The 22988-nt window shown below is 48.5% G+C and overlaps 1 protein-coding gene across 6 annotated transcripts in view; it reads right to left on the reverse strand.

Moving 5' to 3' along the window:
• DGKG (diacylglycerol kinase gamma) overlaps positions 1-22988 on the reverse strand; it is a 198870-nt gene that overhangs the window by 89558 nt on the left and 86324 nt on the right. For 5 of the 6 annotated variants that reach the window (XR_007723454.1, XR_007723453.1, XM_050780243.1 and 2 more), the window contains 8 exons: positions 19763-19851; positions 16343-16459; positions 15222-15314; positions 12915-12974; positions 9350-9429; positions 8109-8183; positions 5512-5597; positions 778-867 (listed from right to left, as the gene is read on the reverse strand). Coding sequence is in view for 4 of the 6 variants with exons in the window: in XM_050780243.1 (XP_050636200.1) it covers positions 778-867; positions 5512-5597; positions 8109-8183; positions 9350-9429; positions 12915-12974; positions 15222-15314; positions 16343-16459; positions 19763-19851 (690 nt within the window). In the remaining 2 variants the exon portion in view is untranslated. The remainder of the gene's footprint in view (positions 1-777; positions 868-5511; positions 5598-8108; positions 8184-9349; positions 9430-12914; positions 12975-15221; positions 15315-16342; positions 16460-19762; positions 19852-22988) is intronic. The other variant, XM_050780242.1, reaches the window with a different exon arrangement.

The raw sequence follows: 22988 nt of genomic DNA on the forward strand, positions 1-22988 counted from the left end.
TCTGACACTGCCCACCAAGCATGGCCGATCATTGAACACTGACCGTTGCACTGCCTGGCCTTGACTCATTCTCTGAATTATCAGCCATCTGGAGTTCCCACCCTTTTCCTGGCTGGCAGCCTGATCTGTCTGCTCCATGTGTTGAGCTGAACTTCTCCACTTTCTGGCGCATGCCCAACTCCATGGGGGCTACTGCAGTTTGCAAAGTTCTCTGCCCCTTGCCTTATAAACTGGTCACCACTCTGTGTTTCCTCTTAGGGAAATTTCAAAATGAAGGCCCATGGCCACGGGGCTTAGGATAATCTGAATGCTTCTAGTGACACTAAGTAACTGGAGACGGAGCATTTTGGTCCTCAGTTTTAGTCCTTATTCAGAAGATCAGCCATTTGTGGGAGAGGGAATTTCACACAGAAAACATCTAAGTGAGCATCTTCTCGGATGGGACTCTGGGGATGGGACACATGAGACTTTGTCTTCACTCTGGAGTTGATTGCTTTCTACTGGGGAAAGCAGGCTCTAAGTTGATGGTTTCAGGATGATATTGAACATGGGGGTGAGGGAGCAAAAACTCCCAGAGCCCTGAAGAAGGGCTTTTCTTCTAGATTCAGCATGGGATGGAGGGCAGAGAAAGGGTCACGGGCTTGACATGACTACAGAGTTGAGTATTATGCTGCGGAATGTGATCCACAAAAGGGTAAGTTCAGCTTGGCTCTGTAGAGCATCCCTGTCAACAGGAACACCTGTTCCCAGGGTAGCACCACTAGCATGCAAACTCACCTCCTCCCCAGCGGAGACAGCGGGCAAGGTCATTTCCTGTTCCAAGAGGCAGGACAGCCACTGGTGGATGCTTTGCAAAGTTGGCCTTATCTGCAAGACACACAGAGGAACAGAGGACCATATGCCATGGGACCATAGAATGTTTAAGTTGTCTTTTTATCCCCGATCTGATGCTTGAACCCCTCCAAAGCATTCTTTGTTTGAATACCACCCTGATGGGAAACACACTACTTCCTAAAGCCATCTATCCCATCTGCAGCATGTTAACCACCACTAATTGAGTTAAATCTGTCCATTTGTGTTTTATATTCAGCTAAATCTGTATCCCTGCAACTTGCACATGTTTATTCAAATTTCATCCTAAATCTGTCCTTTGGGGTGGCAGCATACACCCCAAAACATTAAGTTGCATGTTTTTAATCCTTAATGATAATCAGCACTTACTCCATTTATTCCTCAGCCTAACCTTGCAAGGTATTATCCTCCTTCAAGTAGCTGAAGAAACTGAGACTGAGAGAGGGAAAGTAGTCTACAGCCATTCTACCCTGAACACGCTCAGTCTCATCAGATTGCAGGAGCTAGGCCTGGTCAATATTTCAATGGGAGAGAGGGAAAGTAATTCCAGAGCCAGGATCCAAGCCCAGATCTCTATGGCTCTGAGTCCATTCCCCTCCTTTCTTCAGAGGCTAGGCAGGTACACAGATTAGTAAAACAGGTGGGGCTGGGACACTAGGGAATAGTGGGACATTGGACAAGCTGAAGATGCTCACCTTCAACTTTTCACCATTCGAGTTTAAAAGTTAAAACTAACATTAGCTAAACAAACAAAACCTCCAGGTGTTATTTGGCCCCTACACCAGTTTCTCACTTCCACACCTCTCAGGATTGCAATGACACAGATTCCTAATCATTCCTCTTCTGATAGTTGTGAAGGACATCAGATAGAACCACCAGAGAAAGCATAACAGTACATGTTTTCATCTGGTCTCAGATCTACCGTGGCACATTGTCTAGGCTGGGAGAGCTCAAGGGGGCACAGGCGTCCATCAGTTTTGGGGTTGGGTGGGTATTTCCATGAGACCTCAGCACTCATGGTGCCCCTGGATGTGAGCAATGTGATTGTGGGGTTGGGAGAGATGCAGGAATCAGCAGAGGAGGCTCAAGCTAGGGCTGCCCTGGCAAACTGGAGCTTGTAGGTCCTCCAGGTTGTCTGACCTATGTCAGAAATGGCTGAGTACAGGCGAGACCCAGGACTGAGATGGCCACTGGAAGGCTTGAGATAGAGAGCAGAGCAATGCAATGGCCTCTCTCATTGTCCTCAGAACATGTGATTGGAGCACCGCCTCCCTGCCTTTGCATAGCCTGCTCCCTTTGCCTAGAAGGCTCTTGTTTCCTGTGTCTGCCCCTTCTTCTGTGTCCCCACCTTGGCAGGTCAGCTGTCCTTATGGTGTTGAGGCTAGAAACCTGTATGCCACCCTGGGTTTTTCCTTTTCCCCCACACATCCATTCACATATCACATTCTATGTGCTGTCTCCTTAACGGATCTCCAAGAAATCTCTTCTTTCTATCCCCATGGTGATGCCTGAATGCAGGTATGATTCCTTCCCACTGGTATCGCTGCAACAGCCTCCTCTTGGCTCTCTCCGCCTCCAGTTCCACCCTCCTAGTGTGTCGCCCATGCTTTCACCAAGAAGGGCAGTCCACGAACCACAGTCTCTTGAATTGGCTCACTGCCTTCACTTCTGGGATGGGGCTGTGTGGCTCCCCATGGCCCCATAGCCTGCCACAGTAGGCCCAGGAACCAGGCTCTGCCTTTCTCCCTAGCCTCACCCTTCTGCACATCCTGCCTCCCACACAACATGTCAACCATTCTCAAGTGTTTTCACTTCCTTAAAGCACAAAGCTCTCTGTGGCTCAGCTCAGAAGCTGCCTTTGGGAGGCCCTCCCTAGTTGCCCCAGCCTGGACCTGGTGCCTCGTCAGAATATTTCCTTAGCACCAGAAATGATCTCATTGTACTCTCTTGTAATTATTTCCTTGTTTGTTCCCTGAATGTATTGTAACTTCCCCAAGGGAGGCTGGGTCTTGTTCTCACAGCATCTTCACACATATCGACTGAAGTCTGCTATATGCAGATGCAGTGTTAGGTGCTTCAGCTCTGAGAGTGGGCAAAAAAGCCGTGGCTCAGGTTCTCATGGTGCTTACTTACTGTCCAGTGGGACAGACAGATATTAAAGAGGAATCCATGGAGACAATGCATCATTTCACATTCACGTTGGAAAAGAGAGGAGCACTGTCCTATAAGAAGGTGGCTGAGGCTGGTGGGTGTGTCAGGGGAGGCTCCCCTGAGGAAGCCACATGTCAGCTGAGATCTGAAGTGGAAGCTGACTGAGTGAAGGCTGGGGCAGCACTGCAAACAGGGTGGCCAACTTGTGCGAAGGCCCTGAGGTACAAGGGAGACTGGAACGCCCAAGGGTCTGAGTCCAGATGGAGAGGGATGGAGGTAGAAATAAGGCTGGAAGGGTGTGCAGCAGCTGGGTCACCCAGGGCCCTGTAGATTACTTCAAGGGTTTTGTCTTTATTCTAAGAATAATGGAAGCCACTGGTGTGCTTTACGCACACCACGTACCCAGTGACATGCAGGAAAGATTGCTATGGGTATAGGGAGAGAACAGATCAGAGAGGGGACCATGGAGGGACACTGGAGAGCACTGAACAAGTGCTTAAATGAGAGTGAACGGATGAGTATCTTACACAGTTATCCCTTTTACTTCTGCTTTTTTCCTCTTTGGGTCACTAACCTGTGAAAAAAACCTAATGTTTCTTCCTCCTTCTGTGATCTTCTTTCTGTTTTGAGCAGCTTTTATCACCTGTGTCCTCTGCGGATGAATTGCATAAAGCTCTCCGCCAAAGCCTACTTTCTCCTTCATGGTGGGGAGGGAGCTGTGTGAGTAGTCCAGTACCGCAGCCATCCACCCTCTGCGGATCAGCTTTTCCTTCCTTGGCTCCCAGAGGACTCCTCCCTCCTCCCACAAACAGCTCCAGAGCCCAAGGTGACAGGAGACCGTGGGTGGCTGCTTGGCAGGGCTGTGTCCATGGCAACCAAAGTGCCCGGGGGAGTGGCGGGCGGCAGGTGTACAGTCCTGCAGCCTTCTCACCCAGCTAGGTGGTCTACTTACAACCCCTGGAGGCACAGCTTTCTCTGCCCTGGTCACGGTCTAGTCCTGGCTTATCCTTGACTCCCCTCTTCCTCTCATCTCCCATATCCAGTCTGTCAGCAAATCGTATTGCCTTTACCTTCTAAAGATATCCAGAAGCTGGCCCCTTCTCACCACCCCTCTGTTTCTACTGTGGTCCAAGCCCTGGACATCTCTCTCTTAGACTGCTGCAGTGGCCTACTAACCGATCTCCCCGCTTCTGCCCTCTTCTCTTAATCTGTCATGTTCTTCCTTTGCTAAAAACCATCCAATGTCATGGGACCCTCCCAGTATAAAAGCCTGATTCCATAGAATGCCCTCTATGTCCTAGTCACCTGGTCCCTCATCACCTCTGCTTCATCCTCTGTAGCTTTTCTTGAATCCACTCTGCTCTGGCCATGCTGACCTGCCTCCAGCAGCCAGGCCTGCTCCCACTTCAGGGCCTTCGTCTTTGCTGTTCCTTCTGCCTGGACTGCCCTTCCTCAGGTATCCATGTGGCTCACCCCTCCTCCAGATCTCCACACAAATGTTGTCTTCTCTGTGAGGTGTTAGATTGCCGCCTTGAGCTCCCTGTGCCTCTTCCCTGCTGTATTTTAAACACCTCCTGACATACTATGTCTCACTTATTTAGTTGTTCATTGCCTGTCTCTTTCCTCTACATGGTATGCTCCATAAAAGCGGAATTTTTGTCTCTTCATTCCCTGCTGTATCTCCAGTGCCTTGGGGAGAGCTTGAGCCATCGTGGGGCACAGGCGGCATTTGTGGAATGAAGAATGGAAAGCCCAGGGCTCATCGCTCAGGGCCCAGTCTCCGACTTTGATGACTGTCCTCCCCAGTGCTCCCCCCAGCCGCTTTCTTGTACCTATATTACTCTTTGCAGTGTTTGTCTGGGTTCTCTAGGGTTAGATCTTGACTCTGCTTCCATCCCAAAATTTCAGTCAGTTTCCATCACTTACTGGGGGCTGATGTGTCCGAGGACCCACAGATCCAGGTAGAGCTGGGTAGAACTCAGGCTACCAGCCTTCCAGCCTGGGCCTTGTTATCTAAGTGTACTGTAGAGGACACAGCTCAGTGTGGTCCTTCTTTGCTTGCACTGATCTGCACTTTGCAGATGCACTTTCTGGACTCAGCCTCCGGCTATTCATCTCAAGGTGATTTGTCCCAGGCTATGATCTATGCTTAGTTCTCTTGCCTTTACCCACCCCAAAGGATCTGCCCAGAATTCCACTCCTGTCCTCCCACCACCCAAATCTGACCTGTCCTGCCACTGCCCAAACACCAGCCATGACAGATCTGCTTTATAGGGAAGGCCTGAAACTAAACTGTTACCTCTGTATCGGAGGGAATCATTTCACTGTCTTATTTCTTTATTTTATTTTTTTCCACCCAAAGCAAATATTTAGTCAAGTCTTGGTCCAGGGGAAGATACAAGGATGAACAGACATGGCTCCACGTCCCTTCCTTTTTTATTGCCTTCTGCCGATTGTAAATATGCTTACTATAAATAAGCAGCAAAGGCCCTCTCAGCCCATGCTTACCAATGCAATCCAAAATCCAGCCAACTGTCCCATCTCCACCACAGGCCAAAACACGGAAGTCTGGAGTATCATGGAAAAAATTCAACCTGGGAAGAAGAAAGGCCAAAACGGACTTGTTACTAGGTTGCGGTTGACATTGATACACGCTGAGTCAGAGTCTCCCCTGTTCCCCAGGAGTAGGTTAAGACCTCAGTTCCTTTTGCGGTTGAAAGGGTCACTCAATGTTCTGAGACCAGAAGTTACTATGCAGTGCCTTGAACATGGAGCCAAGGCCAAGGGGCCCATCCTTGTACAAGGAGAATCTGAATCAACATTCAACACAATGGAAAATGGTTTTCTAGAAATTCTCTACTAGTTATGCCGAGGAGTCCAGAGTTTGTGCATTTTGGCATCAATACAAATAGCCTCCAGTGTTTTCACTCCTCTCGGGCTCTCCCGCCTACTCTGTCCTGACATCCGCCCTGGTAAGCGAGATGCACTGAATTTGCTGGATCTTCACTTCACTCTCCTGTAGGCCACAGTGAGTGGAGTGATGCCCTTCTCTTCTCAGGAGCCTTAACACTGGAGAGCAGGGTGTTCAGCCTGGGGTCCATGAACCTCCAAGTGTTCTGTGGATTGGATTCAGAGGGCCATGAACTTGGAGGAGAAAATATTACATTCTTATTTTCCCTAAGTTCAAACTGAAATTAGTAGTATTTCCTTCAATTCAGCATGTAGGCAACAAACCACAGTGGTCTGAACGATAGCCATGACTTTGTCAACGGTCAAAATCACAGGCATGTTAGTGTTTCATCACGGTTGTGGCAGATGTCTCATAGCACCATCATGCTTACCACTGCTCGGAATTTACGGTAGTTATTAGACCCACGTCTGGGTCTTCCTATTTAATGTGTTGGTGAAGCTCCTATATTCTCATATCACTAATTTGTTTTACTGTTTTGATAACTATTTTTTGATATGGTTTCCCTGGTTACCTTTTATTATTTCATTTTATGCATTAAGAAATATTCTAAGAGGGTGTCTGTATGCTTCACCAGACTGCCAAAGGGGTTCCTGGCACAAAAAAGTTAAGAACCTCTGCTTTAGAACGAATGTGACTGTGACCTGCGGACACCTTGGGGGTGGGACTTGGGAAGCCGAAGGTCAGTATTTCCAATCTGCCCAGCCTGGTGGTCTGAGAAGAGCCCCGGAGCTTTCACAGTCACTGATGCATGTGTAGGCAAATTAACATTCCTTCTCTTCTACTTCTCTTGCAGAACTCTGCTCTCCAACAGGAAGTGAATTCTGAACAGAGGCTCCCTCCAGCTAGGCAACCTGTCTGATTACAGAGTGACAGGCGCATGAGAGACCCTCAGGGCGCATCAGCCCTGGAAGCAGCCACTTGGCTCGACATCTCAGATGAAAACAATTTAGAATACATGAGGTTAAGCTGGAGGACGGTCTGCAAGTTTTGGCAGTGGGCTGGTAAAGGTGTCTGTGGGGGGCTGCTCTGTCACAAGGCTGTGCTGTTCAGCAGTGATGGCAATCATGGTGACTGTGAGGGCAACTGCAGTGGTATACAGAGGTGGGCTGTGTTCTGAAATTAGTTTTACAGGCAAATCATGGCAGGAGTACTGAATCTGTACTTACATTTTCTTTCTCTTTTTAACTGGGCCTTGTACTACCGCTGCCACAAATAATAGCTTTGGTGTCAGCCGACCAAAAACAGGGTCAAATTCTCTTTTCAGAGTCCTTACTCCAACCTCTCTGAGGGGTCTTGCTGAACCCGGAATAGAAATCCTGATTGGAGGTTGGGCAAAGTGGCTGTGTGCTGGGCAAGCCCAGCCCAGAGTATGCAGACAGCCCCGGGTCCAGGGCCGGCCAGCAGAGGGCTCTCCAGCGCTGGCCCGGACTGGGAGGAAGCCCAGACTTCCCCTGCCTTCTAGCCCAGGTGCTGGAGGGGCCGCGTAACAGGGACCTGCAGCTCACCATTAGCCGCAGACACAGGGACCACGCCTCTCACCCGGCCTCTTTTCAACCCCATGCTAACAAGCAGAGAATAACCAATGACTAAGTGGCAGGAGGAGCAAAACAACCTCAAAATCGAATGATTTAGAAAACAAAAGTGATTCCATTGAACAAGTAATTGTCTTGATCCTAAAATGCCCCCACAGTGGAACACCAAGGCAGAGCTCTGAGTCACTGTCTAGAATTCCAAACTGCTGACTGACAACGATAAGAAAACTTTCTCTTCTCTGATGATTCAGTATGAAGACACCAGCTAACAGAGCCTTGCAAATAAGTTAAAATAATTTACCAGCCTGTTCCTTCTGTCAATCAAATGAATGGTGTGTGCGGTTATCCCCTCTTATAAAATCAACAACTTTTTCTAGGACAAGCTACAGGAGGCCACTTCTCAAACGGAGTTAGCCTTCCTGGGCATCCCGAATATCTCCAGGAGTCAGAGTAGGACGTGAGAAAAAGCAGAGACAGGGAGTAAAATGGCAGGAAGGGACAAGTTGAGAGACGAAAGATAAAAAAGGTGACAAAAGAGGCATCTTCATTGGAGATTAAAAGGGAGGGGGAGAAATAAGAGGTAAAGATTGTGATCTCCATACCCTGGAGTAGGCCCCCCATTGTCCAGGTTGAAAACTTGTTTGGGGTTGAGCAGATAGTGGAATTTCCGAAGAATTCTATGGAAAAAAAAAGAAAAGGAGGGAGAGAGAGAGACAGAGAAGGAATATGTCATCGTGAGAAGTCACATTAGGGCAAACACCTCTGGAGCCCACTGGTGGCAGGGATGAGGGTTCATCCTCATCCCTGGAGGGGAAGGCACTGCCTGCTGACCCTGGAGTCCAGGCTCCACCTGGCATCCCCGTATTATCAGCCCCGGTTCAAGGCTGCACTACCAACCTAGCTCCTAAGCCCAGAAGCATCACTCCTTACAAAGAGAACAGGGCAGAGAAACCCAGAGAACAGAACTTTCATTCTAAAGCTTTATCCTCCACAGAGACCTTTCCCCAAATGTTCTGTATGGTCTAGGCAGTGTGATTCTGCCCTCTGCAGACTATACAAAAGCATCACAGGACCCCCCTCCTCCCCAGGGGGAGGTCCCCTGCAGTCCTGGGATCAGGAGGAAATGCAGGAGGTGGCATTGGGCAGGGGCGGCTGAGAGGCCCTGACTGCACTCAGGCCTGCTTTCCTGGCTCCAGCTTGGAGTCAGGTCAGTTCAGGAGGGGTGTCCTGCCCCTTGGACGAGGATGGGGGTCCTCATAGTTCTTGCTTTAACTCTACTAATTATTATTTTTTAACCTGGATTCCAGATCATGGTGCCCTCTGTTAATGATCCTGGAATTGGGAGACAGAGCTGCTTTAACCATTCTCTCTGTCCTCCTGTGCTGTTTAGCAGTTTCTAGCCACCACTGAACTGGGCATTTTAGCAAATTGATGAGGTGGATGCCCTGGCTTCTCATGGGTGGTGGTAGCACAGGAGGCCCTAATCAATGTGACCCCCATCATCTCTTAAATCAAGAGATCTGAGAGGCTAGAAAGGCACAGGCATCTCAGAGCGTGGTCTAACCCTGGTGGTCTTAATAATGGCTTACGTGGCAGGCTGTGGGCTAATCGCCATGTCTATTCTCACCTGTGAGAGAAGGAATGATAATTATCTCCATTTTACAGAGGGATAAACCGAGGCCTGGGGACTTTAAGTCACTTGGGCCAGGTCATAAAGTGGCAGGTGGCGGTGTTGGGATTTGAGTCTGCTTGTCTCCACAGCCTGCTGTGTTACTGCCAAGGGGAGGAAGGGCCTGAGTCGTGTTGCCCTAGTTGCTCCACTTTGAAACAGAAGAGAACGTACCTTTCTCCTTGTCTCCCTCCACTCTTGGGGTTCACCAAGACCAGCAGGGGGTGGGTACCCGGGGTGGGGATGATCTTATACTTGAAAGGTAAAAGAAAAAGAAATTAGCTCTGCTTCATCCAATAGGGGGGTGAAATGAGAGTTGAAGCCAAGACAGCTTCGGAGAGGCAGATGAGAAGCAGGCGGGCAGGCGGTCAGGTGTTTGTCCACTGGCTGAATTTTCTGAGGGGCTAGGTAGCTAAGTGTCTCCAGTTTGAATGGTCTTTAAGCAGTGTTAACGGAAATGAGGGTTTGAGGTCGGGATCAGCGATGGGACAATGGTGCTGTAGCTTCAAATCATTCAACAGTGATGTGGTCTTGTACCTACAGCACAAGAGTAAATTTTGTGGGGGACACAGCTGAATATGATCTTAGGAATCACGGCTGTCTGATCGTACACGTAAGCGAAATAGCACTCATGGAGTGAGCCACCGCTTCCACCCTGGCGCCTTCCAAATGCTGATTTCCGGCCCCAGTTTCCTCCTGAACCCTGGTCCCACATTTCTCACTGGCCAGCGGGTACTGTCGACTGGACGTCTCACCATCAGTACAAGCTCAACGTGCCTCATACATGACACGTCTTCTCTCCCTGTGAAACTCGGTCTTTCTCCTGGTTCCCTGTTTCTGTTATTCATTCATCCATCCAAGGAAGGTGTTGTCCTGTCAGATTTTCCCAGAAATGTCCCTTTACCTCTGGCTGCCACAGCCCCATGCTGCTTTGTGCCTTTCTCACCCTAGGTAAGTCCTGCATGCCATTCCCACACAGTTCCTTCCCAGGACACCAGGTCAGCCATGCCACTCTTGCTCAAAAACTGGTAATGACATCTCATTATTAAAGGAGGATTTGGATTTTGTGGATAAAATGTAAATCTCCTAACCTGGTGTTAAAGGCCTTTTCAGTCTAGCCCTATTCTACTGCTATCTCCTAGTTCCTGCTAACCCTCAGCTGCAGGTGCAGCCAAGTCCTGCTCTTGCTCCTCTAGTAAGTCTAGAGTATGTCTCTTGCATTCCCACCCATGGGTCTGCTCCTGCTTGTTTCTTCTCCCATTCCATGACCTGAAATGCCTACTTCCTTGTTTGCAAACTCTTAAAAACAAACAAACAAACAAACTTCTGGCTGAGCATGACCACTCATGCCTACAATCCCAGCACTTTGGGAGGCCGAGGCGGGCGGATCACAAGGTCATGAGTTTGAGACTAGCCTGGCCAACATGATGAAACCCCATCTCTACTAAAAATACAAAAATTAGCCGGGCATGGTGGCGTGCGCCTGTAATCCCAGCTACTCGGGAGGCTGAGACAGGAGAATCACTTGAACTTGGGAGGTGGAGGTTACAGTGAGCCGAGATCTCGCCAGTGTGCTCCAGCCTGGGTGATAGAGCAAGACTCCGTATTGGAAAAGAAAAGAAAAGAAAAAAAAAAGAAAAGAAAAGAAAAGAAGAAAAGACAAGACAAGACAAGACAAGACTACCACCACCACCAACAAAAACCTTCTTATCCTCAGGGCTCAATTCAAGAGACATCTCCTATATGAAGTTTCTCTTGATCATTGCAACTAAAATGATTGCACTTAAAACATGTACTATTGGCTGGGCACGGTGACTCACACCTGTAATCCTAGCACTTTGGGAGGCCAAGGCAGGCAGATCACCTGAGGTCAGGAGTTCGAGACCAGCCTGGCCGATATGGTGAAACCCCATCTCTACTAAAAATAAAAAAAATTAGTCGGGTGTAGTGGCGTATGCCTGTAATCCCAGCTACTCGGGAGGCTGAGGCAGGAGAATCGCTTGAACCCGGGAAGCAAAGGTTGCAGTGAGCCAAGATCACACCATTGCACTCCAGCCTGGGAGACAAGAGCAAAACCCCATCTCAAAAAACAAACAAGCAAGCAAGCAAACAAACAAACCATGTACTATCTTCTGGAGTTTCTTTTGTTGTTCATTTGTATTTTTTTTAACTTTCTTAGATAAATGACTCAAAACATCAACTGGATTAAAATGCATTGGGAGCAGAGTGGGGTGTGTGTAACCCTATTACCAAGGATCGTATAGCACCAGACACAAGAGTGTGTACTCAGCAAATACTTGTGGGTTCAGTGGAAGGATACACCAATGTGGATGTGCAGCTCTGCTCCATATTCAATATCTAATGCCTGCTTTTCCAGATCTCAAGCTAAAAGTCCAGCAAACACAGTGCCATGTTGTTTGAAAAGGATAGTAGCATTCCTAATGATCTAAAAAATTTGTCTCACCTGCCCAGGGTGACTATGTGATGCCCAGAAGCATCTTGGAGGCTAATGAATAATCCCTCACCTCTGGAGATGACATTCAATGTATTTAACAGCCAACCCTACAGCATGGACTCTGTCCCATCATAACAGATGCAGCACATCCTGCTGGCTGCCTGCCCTAAACAACTGGCATACACGTATCGGGTGTGGATGTGTGTGTGCCTGTGTGTGTTTCCCACCTTTCTGCCCTTCTAGGTTTCTAGAGCTTTCTCACATATTAAGATTCTCCCTTTATTCTGACTTATGTTTCACTTTTTTTTTTTTTCTTTTGAGGCAGAATCTCCCTCTGTTGCCCAGGCTGGAGTGAAGTGGCACAATCTTGGCTCACTGCAAGCTCCACCTCCCAGGTTCAAGCGATTCTCCTGCCTCAGCCTTGAGAGTAGCTGGGATTACAGGCGCCTCCCACCACGCCCAGCTAATTTTTGCTTTTTTAGTAGAGACGGGGTTCCATCATGTTGGCCAGGCTGGTCTCGACCTTCTGACCTTAGGCAATTTGCACACCTCAGCATCCCAAAGGGCTGGGATGACAGGCATGAGCCACCGTGCCTGGCCTGTTTTACTTTTCACAACACGTGAATCTGTATGTTCTCATTTAAGCTTACAGCGCCTCTGGGAGGTGGGCAGGGCAGGGATTACTGTGTCCCCTTTGAGTGGAGGAAACTTAAGGCTCAGAGGCAGAGCAGGAGGCCCCGGTTTTCTATTTCCTTTTCTAGTACTCTTTGTTCCTCATCAGACTGCCTTCCCTGCATTCCTTGGAACTCTGTGGAAGGCACAAAAAATGTTCATTGGTGAACCCAAGTAAAAAAATGAGTTCTTAAGTATACATTTAAGGATTAAGAAGAACTTTTAGATCTGGTTAGCTTCATTTTGGCAGATCATGTTCTGGAGACAGCTTGGCAATCCTGGAAAACCCATTGTCTATTTTTAGGCCACATCTTTGTTATTATTTAGGACATCTGCATATTAAAGTTTTATGTAACTTGTTCCTAAAATAGTAATAAAGCCCAATAAGACCAGCAATGGGATCAGCCAACCTTTCCTCTCACCACTTGCTGACAGTGTGGCTGTCAAAGGTAACTCCAGAGGCCAGAAAAAAATGCCCTCCTGGGTGGTATAACTGGTCAGACGAGAAGGCAAATGATGAAATGCTTTTCTGTAGCACCTGAACCCCATCCTGCCCGCCACAGCCCTGGAACAACTTAGAAAGTGCAATCGGATTTAGAGCTCAGGAGGTACCTGCATGACAAGTTCACCCTTGGCGGATACGCAGCCATCAGACTTCCCACCTGGCCTGTCCTGTGAGAAGAAAGGAAAGACAAGCATCTTTTGGAAAAAGAAGACTAATACAAAGAGAGAGATCAGATGAAAAACAAATGGCTGATATGAAGAGATCAGAAAGCTACTGTAGTATGGAGACAAGTTTTTCAACATAGGGCTTCTGACCTAAATAAAGAAATGTACCCCTATGACTTTTTCTAGGATTCTCCAAGCCTCCAGTGATGACATCACTGGCTGACTTTACCTTTGAGGCAAGGGACATAATGCGGAGCACTGAAATTGGCAGAATTCCACTTAGAAGCTTGATTTAGAAGCTTGAGCTCTGAGAAGCAAATTCTTAGACTTGGCCTTGCTTTCCTTCTTTCCTTCTTTCCTTCCTCCCTTCCTTCCTCCTTTCCTTCCTTCCTCCCTCCCTCCCTCCCTCTCTCTCTCTTTCTTTCTTGACGGAGTCTCACTGTGTCACCAGGCTGGAGTGCAGTGATGTGACCTTGGCTCACTGCAAGCTCTGCCTCCTGGGTTCAAGTGATTCTCCTGCCTCAGCCTCCTGAGTACCTGGGACTACAGGCGCGTGCCACCATGTCCAGCTAATTTTCTTGTATTTTTAGTAGAGACGGGGTTTCACCATGTTGGCCAGGATGGTCTCGATCTCTTGACCTCGTGATCTGCCCCCTTGGCCTCCCAAAGTGCTGGGATTATAGGTGTGAGTCACTGCGCCGGGCCATAGGCTTGGCTTTTCTGCTGAGCACTATCTAATGATATGATGTTGTCATTTTTCTTGGTTTTGTTTATCTTGTTTATTTTTCTAATGTTTATTTTATTAAGATTTTCTCACACATAGTAAAATGCTCAAATCTAAATTGTACAACTTGATGAATTTTGTATACGGGGATGGCCTTGTAACTACTACCTCTTCAAGCATAACCCTGTTGTGACTCCTGATACCATATGGGTTTTGCCTGGCTTTTGAATTTAATATAATGGATTCATAGAGCATATCTTTTTCTGAGTCTAGCTTCTTTGGTTCAGCATTATATTTTTGAGACTCTCCATGTTTTTACTCTATGCATAGTTTGTTCTTTCCCATTACAATGTAGTTTCCCATTCTATGAATGCCAGATGCTGATATGCCTCAATTTATTCATCTATTCTCCTGTTAATGGTCATTTACTTGTTTCCAGTTTTTAACTGTCATGAATAAAGTTGCTATGAGCATTCTTGTGCATGTCTTTTGGTGGAATAAATGCTTGGGTTTTCCAGGTAGAGGTGGCTCACTGCAACCTCTACCTCCTGGGATCAAGCGAGTCTCCTGCCTCAGCCACCCCAGTAGCTGGGATTTAAGGTGCTCACCACCACGCCTGGCTAATTTTTGTATTTTTAGTAGAGATGGTGTTTCACCATGTTGGCCAGGCTGGTCTTGAACTCCTGACCTCAGGTGATCCGCCCGCCTCAGCCTCCCAAAGTGCTGGGATTACAGGCATGAGCCACTATGGTTGGCCTTTTTCTCAGGTTTTTAATGAGGAAGAAGTAGCTGGTCAAGTTCAGAGTGAGATGTGAGGAATGAATGGGACTTGCAACATTTTTAAGATGGGAAGATGCCATGGTTAAGTGTTGGTGTTTGTTGAAAGAGGAGTCTTCAACACAGGTGACAAAGTGTCAGGTGGTGGTAAAGGAGCTTAATTTTGCTGCTTTCATTTCCAAATTGGCTGAGACACCCAAGTGGAAACTCAGGAGGTAGAGGGAGATAGGGTTTGGATGTGGCAGGGAGATTGGCAGAGATGAGGGAGGTTGGGAGCCTGGCCATGCATAGGTGGTGTGTGCTGTGCTTTGCCTGCAAGAGGCTCAGAACAAATGTGCTTTCCTTGACGGGTCATTTCAGGGCATTCAGGATGGCCAGCAATTGGAAACAGTTTGGTCAGAGAAGTTTTCTCTCAAAATCTGATCTGTGCAGCGCTGACCTCTTTCAAGCACATGCTGAAAGCACAAACCCAGAGAGGAGCAGAAAAGATTAACGACTAGGCACTAGCTAAAAACCCAAGTGATAAAATAATCTGCACAACAAACTCCCGCGACACGTGTTTGCCTGTGTAACAAACCATCCCATGTACCCTCTAACCTAAAATAATAGTAAAAAAAGAAAGAAAAGAAAACACAAACCCAAAGAGTTGTCAGGGAAGCCCTGTGAGGGATGTGGATGTCTGAAAGCTGCCTGCATCTGAAACCAGAACCCAGAGAAGCTAGAGCCCTCGCCAGGGCAGGAGCACTCACCCGGGTGATGGGGCATATGGAGGTGGGCAGCAAGATGTGGTCTCTGAGTTCCCCACCGTCACACAACGTTGCTAATTCACATTTGCGGTGAAACTGCGGGGAGAAATGAAAAAGATGAAAAAGAGAGTGAGCGAAAGTGAGCAAAGAAACATCAAACATGAAGGTAAAGAGGTTTTGGGGAGACGCGAGCTGTCTAGTGCTCCCCCAAATCCTGATGAACTGCTGACTTTGACAGTATTGCCGTGTGTGTGTGTGTGCGCGCGTGTGTGTGTGTGGTTAAGAGTGCAAAGTCAGCTGTGGGCAGAACAAGGAGGCCAAGAGCTGCTCATGGCTACTGAAGCAACAGGGTCATGAGCCGGCCTGTGACCCTTCAGTGTGGCACCCCATGTTGATTCCAGAGCCCCCTTGGATATGTGCTCTCCAGGTCCCGAGACTCTGGGAGGAGGGAGATCTTGATGAAAAAACTCATGGATGGCTGAGAGTAAACCTTGTGATTCAACCTTTGTATTTTGAGAGTTCTGCAGTCTGGTTTTGAGAAATCTACATTTTGAGGCTGATACCTGGGAAGAAGGACAAGAGCTGGCACTGAGTTTTGTCAGGCAGGTCGGCCAGCTCAGTGGCTGCCAGTGGCACTCTGGGTGTCCAGTGGGGCTGTGGACACAGCATGTGCGGTGGCTGGTGGCACCAGGTCCAAACCTTTGGCCCTGGCAGTGGGGCTGCCCTGAGGAATGCGCCTTCAGGGCAGGCACCCCCTCCTATGATGTTCCTGTTGTCCAATTTTTCTCCCACTCTGTCAGTGTCCCCAGCCCCAGGTGACACCCAGGTGAAAGAAGTTCATAGTCGGGCCTGCTGATCCCAGCTGCCAGGCCACAGAGACAGTGGACTGGCCAGCTTCTTCTTCAGCAGTCCTCACTCCCCTGGTTCGGGGGTGCCTTCTCTCTGGGCAGCTTGGTAATTCACTGGAGCATCGTTAGGCTGAGGGCATTGCATAGGGGCTGTGGGGCTCCCTCGCTCCCCTGGCTCTGCTCATGCCCTCTGGCCAGATATTCACTGCTCCTGGGCCGCAGCTTGGGCAAAAAAAACATTGAAAAGAAGCAGGGCCGCCCTGGGCACCAACCCACCGTCATCCGGCACCACACGCAGTGCCGCGCGGTGACACTCTGGTAGCACTTGATACTTTTGTGGCACCGGTCACACTTGACGGAGGAGTTCCCTTCCACCCATGCGTGCTGCATCACCTGCGGAAGGGAAGTGAAGGATGCCAGGGAAAACGGCAGAACCATGCCCCCCGGGGCCCTGGGCTGGAGGAGAAGGATCTGGGAGGGGATGCCGAGAACCAGAGGGACTGTTTCCTGTGTAGAGGATGCTTATTGGAGGTTGGATTGCTTTGCCTAATGGCACGATGTGGTTCCTCCCTGTATGCGAATCGAAGTAGATTAAAAACCTGCTTTGCCACATTTTGAACAGCTCAATCGCCCGGGCAGGCAGGCCTCTGAGCAGCATCTTGTCTGGCAGTCCATCTGTTTGTCTTGCAGAACTCCTTGCAGTGATGTGTTTGTATGCGCCCTCTTGTGGAAGGCAGCGTGGTGCAGAGGAACTCTGGAGGGCTTGGGTGGGCCACAGACAAAACTGGCTGGAGTCTCTTTGAAGTGGTGGCCTTTGGCCAGTTCTTAGACCTCTCTGAGTGTCAGGTCCCTGACCTGTAGAAATTGGTATAAGAAGCCCCACTTCTGGGGTTACTGGGGCAATGCAATGAGATAGCAAGTTTGGAAGGGCCTCCCTGGGACAGTGCTGGCCCTTTGGGGGTACCCACAACTGGGTAACACCCTTCTCCTTCCTCAGCCTTAGCTGCTCATTAGAAGCACCTGGGGGAGCTTTTAGAAGTCCTACTGCCCAGCGGACACTCCAGAGCAAATAAATTAGAGTCTTTGAGGGTGGGGCACATGATTAATATGTTTTAATGCACTCTGGGTGATTATAATGTGAAATAGAGACTGAAAAGCACTCTAGAAGGAAATTAGAGAAAAGTCAAAAGAAATTAGTGTGGGTCCATTGGTGCTTTTCACACCTGTTTCCTGGAGAGCTGGTTGTATCTGCTCCATAACCAGGAAATACCACGAGGGCAGGCTAGGCATTTGGAAACAGGTGGGAATGATGGGGATGTTTTTTATGTGTGTGTCAGTGCAGCTAAAGCAACAGCAGCTGGCTAGTAGCCCCACTATCTGGGAGGCTGAGGAATTCTCATCAAAATTCTCCCTTGAAAATTTTCACCATGATACCACAAATAACAGAAGGAAGTAGATACGGACTCTAGGAGAAGGTGGGGGACATACCCTGAAGTGGCTAACTACAAGCGCAGTATTAAAAACCCACGAAATATTCGTGTAATTCTGTCCAGGTTTGTATTAAATAAGAATAAATGTGATTTTTTGAGACAGTCTCACTCTGTTGCCCAGGCTGGAGTGCAGTGGCATGATCACAGCTCACTGCAGCCTCAACCTTCCAGGTTCAAGCGATCCTCCCAGCCCAGCCTCCTGAGTAGCTGGGACTACAGGCACATGCCACCACACCAGGCTAATTTTTGTATTTTCTTTTTGTAAAGACAGGATCTCACCATGTTGCCCTGGCTGGTCTCAAACTCCTGGGCTCAAGCTATTGGCCTTCCTCAGCCTCCCAAAGTTCTGGGATTACAGGTGTGAGTGACTGCACTTGGTCCAAAAATAAATGTTTTAAATTACTTAGCAATTAAGTTGCTTAAGGCCTCCCCTAAGAATGTTTTTGGTAAAATTATTGCTCCAGAAAATGTGTCAGTGTGGTTGGTAGCTTATCACCTTGTGCCTTGCACTTCCGAGGGTGTAAATAACTCGGTTTGCTAATTAATCTGTCATCTACATGGCCACATTGAATTTGCTCTGAGATTATTATTTCCATTTTGCAGAGGAAAAAAAATGAAAGTTTCAGAGAGGTGAACCGACTGGCCCTAAGTTCCAAGGCTGGTGAATAGCCAAGTAGAGTTTCCTAGCCAGGTCTTCTGATCCCAAGTCCGGAGCCATTCCCCCAACACCACGTTGCCTTCCCCATTCTCTTTGGAATCGAGGAGATGGTGAAAGACTAGGGGTGCTCCTGCAGGCTGAGAAGGTTGTGACTGTGCCCTGCCAGCCCCTCATCGGCCTCACTCTGTTCTCTGTGTGACAAGTGGCCAGAGTGCAGGCTTAGGGCCTGCATCCAGCAGGTACACCACGTGTCCCGGTGAAAGGCATGGACATGGAGCAGGGTGTGCATGGGGTGGTGCAGACAGCGTGGATGAGACCATGCAGTGTCCATGGGGCATGCACACAAATCCTAGGAGGCGCCTTTCTCTCCCAGGAGTCCTTCTGCAGGAGGGCTGGGTACCACTCTCACTGCTAACCATCTCCTGACTCACACTCCTCCATGTCATCTTCCCTTTGCAGGAAGGCAAAGTGCCCTTTCCCTGCTAATTTTAAGGTAAGTTTATTTCCAGAGTTGGAGAATGGCATCACGCAATGGCCGAAGGGTTAGAAACCTGGGAGCCATTCCCTACCTCTTCCCCTGTCTCATCCTCTGCATCCCCATCACCATGTCCTGGTCATGGTGATGGTACTTCCAAATTACCTCTCAAACTCTCCCTTCATTTTCTCTTCTTTAGCCAGCATGACAGTCAAAATACCCAATAACCGGCATGGCCCGGGGGACCCTCAGCACAGGACCATCCTACAGCAGTGAGTGTGGATCCCACCACAGTTGGGCCCTCAGCACAGTACTGCCTTTTGCCTCAAGTATTGGAAGAGTCTCCCTCCCCTGATTTCTCTCCCACATCACACTCAGAGCTATTAACCTAATTCACAAACTCAATCACATCTTCTTGTGCTTGAAGCTCTTCAGTAGCCCCCGGCTGCACAGAAAACGCCTTTGTCACTCAGCTGGCCTCACAAGACCTGCTTCAGGCCAGATCTCACCACTTTCTGAGTGCATCTCCTGCCACTTTCCTTTAAGCATCCTCCACCCCGGCTACGACAAACTAAGCATGGATCCCGGAATAAGCCACGTCTCATGCCTTTACACATGAGGCTTCCTCTGCCTGGAGAGTCTGGTCCTTCTCGATGTCTCATGAAGTCCTCCCAATTTGTGTTCAAGACACAACTGCAACGCCAGCTCCTTTGTGCAACTTGCCCCGTGCTTGCACTGTACCTCCCACACAGCTGTGTTACTGTAGCACACATCTCACTACTCTGTTCTTTGCGTATATGCCTGTCTCTCCTCCTAGACAGCACAGTTCTTGAGCAGGCTGGGTAGCATCTCTTACAACCCATGTACCCCCTAGCATGGAGCCTGGCACACAGCAGGCACCAGGAAGGTGCTGAATGGATTGATGAATGAACGAGATGGTTTACAGGTGGTCCTCAAGGCAGAGAAGGGACTGGAGGAAGCTCCCAGCAAGCCTTCCTGCCCAGGAATCCATGTTGATGGACATGTTTCCTGGATGAGGCATGCAGTAGAACAAGGCAGTAGATGTCACCAACCTCGCCGCTCCTTTTGGCTTTTGAGTACGTTTTGACACAACCAGGAATGTTTTTGGACACACAACGTTCGTGGACAGTGTATTTACAGTCTGAAAAGAAAAAAAAAATCAAGGCAGGTGCTTGTGAATGGCCATGTAGAAGTGGCCCAGCTGCCCTCCCACCCTAGCCAAGGCCTGTACCTCCCTCTGGGTGGTTGGTGAGGGGCAGGGGACACAGGGGGCTGGGCTTTTCTAATGGAAATTCAAAATAGTCTGCAATCGTTCTTGGAGGAGACTGCTTATCCGCTGCGGCAGCACCTCCACCTGCCTCACTCCCTCTGTAGGCAGTGAATGCTGCAGGAACACATCCCCGGAAAGGCGCTTTTTGCTGAAGGGGAGTGTGCAGCATCATCCTCCTGGCTATGCCAGTGCCACTGTATTGCATGCCCAGGACATTGGAGAGTGGATAGAAAGGCCAGGGCTTTTTTTTTGTTTTTTTTTGAGACAGAGTTTCATTCTTGTTGCCTAAGCTGGAGTGCAATGGCGTGATCTCGGCTCACTGCAACCTCCACCTCCAGGGTTCAAGCGATTCTCCTGCCTCAGCCTCCCAAGTAGCTGGGATTATAAGCATTATAGGCATGTGCCACCATGCCCAGCTAATTTTTTGTATTTTTAGTAGAAGCAGGGTTTCACCCCGTTAGCCAGGTTGGTCTCAAACTCTTGACCTCAGGTGATCCGCCCGCCTCAGCCTCCCAAAGTACTTTCATGAACCACCGGGCCCGGCCAAGGCCAGGGCTTTTTAAGGCTAGGTAGACCCCTGTAACAATCTACATGACCTTGGGTAAATTGTTTGACCTCTCTGAAATTCAGGGTTTTCTGTAAAAAGGGAAGAAAACGGCCTCTTTCTCTTTGCAGGGATGTTGCAGTAGTACATAAGACAGTTTGTGTAAAGCATCATGTGTCTGGGTCAGAGTAGCTACTCCATATATTATTGCTGTTGTTTTTACTACCATTATGTGAACAGCAGAGGCCCATGGGCCTGGAACTTAATGGGAATGAGATCTATCTATAAAATGTGGGTGACACCTGGGTTTGAACTGGCACTGGGGAGACTGGTGCAGCCTCCCCTTTTTTTTTTGAGATGGGATCTCACCCTGTCACCAGGCTGGAGTGCAGTGGCATGATCTCGGCTCACTGCAACCTCCAACTCCCTGGTTCAAGTGATTTTCCTGCCTCAGCCTCCTGAGTAGCTGGGATTACAGGCACACACCACCATGCCTGGCTAATTTTTGTATTTTTAGTAGGGACGGGGTTTCACTATGTTGGCCAGGATGATCTTGATCTCCTGACCTTGTGATCCGCCCGCCTCGGCCTCCCAAAATGCTGGGATGACAGGCATGAATCACCATGCCAGGCCTGGTGGGCCCCTTCTTCAGCCTGTTGATGCTTGGTCTTTGTGGACAGTGGGTCCAGCTCTGCCAAGGCAACTTTTGTGGCTGAGGTCACTTGCTGCCTCATTCACATGCGCGTGTTGGATGAAGCACTTAGACCTGGATCAGCCAAGGGGCCTCCCTGCAGCAGCTCCCTGGTCTCTGGTGGGTTCAGGCTGAGTGTCACTGTCCACATCATGGGGTGGGTGGCAGGGCTCTGCACCCACATACTCTGGTGCCTGCCATGCCTTCTTGCTGCAGCCCCTCTGCCTTCTCCTCCTGCTCCCTGTGACCCCTTCTTTCCTACTCCTTATCACTCTTTTCCCCCATCCCTTTCTCCTGTCCGCCTTCCTAGTCTTCCTCTCTGCTTTTTCCTCTACCACTTGTAGTTTTTCCCACCTTTCCACTCTGACTTTACTAAAGGAATTAAAAAGTGAAACAACTGTAGAGTTTTAATTCCCATTGCATTTACAGAATGTAAAATGATTTTCTGTTTGTTTGTTTTTTGTTTTTGAGACAGGGTTTCACTCTGTCATCCAAGCTGGGGTGCAGTGGTGCGATCTCGGCTCACTGCAACCTCTGCCTCCCAGCACCTCTGGCTTGAGTGATCCTCCCACCTCAGCCTCGTGAGTAGCTGGGATTACAGGTGCATGCCACCATGCCCAGCTAATTTTTTCTTAGTATTTTTAATTTTTAATTTTTAATTTTTATTTTTTATTATACTTTAAGTTCTAGGGTACATGTGCACAATGTGCAGGTTTGCTACATACGTATACATGTGCCGTGTTGGTGTGCTGCACCCATGAACTCGTCATTTACATTAGGTATATCTCCTAATGCTATCCCTCCCCCCTCCCCCAATCCCATGACAGGCCCCGGTGTGCGATGTTTCCCGCCCTGTGTTCAAGTGTTCTCATTGTCCAGTTCCCACCTATGAGTGAGAATATGCAGTGTTTGGCTTTCTGTCCTTGCAATAGTTTGCTCAGAATGATGGTTTCCCGCTTCATCCACATCCCTACAAAGGACATGAACTCATCCTTTTTTACGGCTGCATAGTATTCCATGGTATATATGTGCCACATTTTATTTATCCAGTCTATCATTGATGGACATGTGAGTTGGTTCCAAGTCTTTGCTATTGTGAATAGTGCCACAATAAACATATGTTTGCATGTGTCTTTATAGCAGCATGACTTATAATCCTTTGGGTATATACCCAGTAATGAGGTGGCTGGGCCAAATGGTATTTCTAGTTCTAGATCCTTGAGGAATTGCCACACTGTCTTCCACAATGGTTGAACTAGTTTACAGTCCCACCAACAGTGTAAAAGTGTTCCTATTTCTCCACATCCTTTCCAGCACCTTAGTATTTTTAGTAGGGACAAGTTTTCTCCATGTTGGCCAGGCCGGTCTCAAACTCCTGGCCTCAAGCAATCCACCTGCTTCCACCTCCCAAAGTGCTGGGATTTCAGGTGTAAGCCACCATACTTGGCCCCAAATGCTTATTAGTTTTTTAAAAATAAGTTTCCTCTGAACATATCCAGAATAAATATTGACTAGAAAACCCAAATAAAAGTAGTATGAGAAATTTTAAATTATATGCGAACTTTAATAATTTTTTCTAGCGAGTCAGTGGCCCATAAAAAGCCTCTAATAATAAATAGTCCAAGACCTGTCCATTGGACTTGGGTAGAGTAAAAACAGGACATGAAGGCCTCACTTTATTCCTTCTGTTGGAACAATATGGGTGGTCCCTCAAGCTGGGAAGCAGAAATACCAACATTTTCTCTGGAATGGATCAACCAACCACGTGCAGAG

The sequence above is a fragment of the Macaca thibetana genome, chromosome 2 (assembly GCF_024542745.1).
Source record: "Macaca thibetana thibetana isolate TM-01 chromosome 2, ASM2454274v1, whole genome shotgun sequence".
NCBI lineage: Eukaryota > Metazoa > Chordata > Mammalia > Primates > Cercopithecidae > Macaca > Macaca thibetana.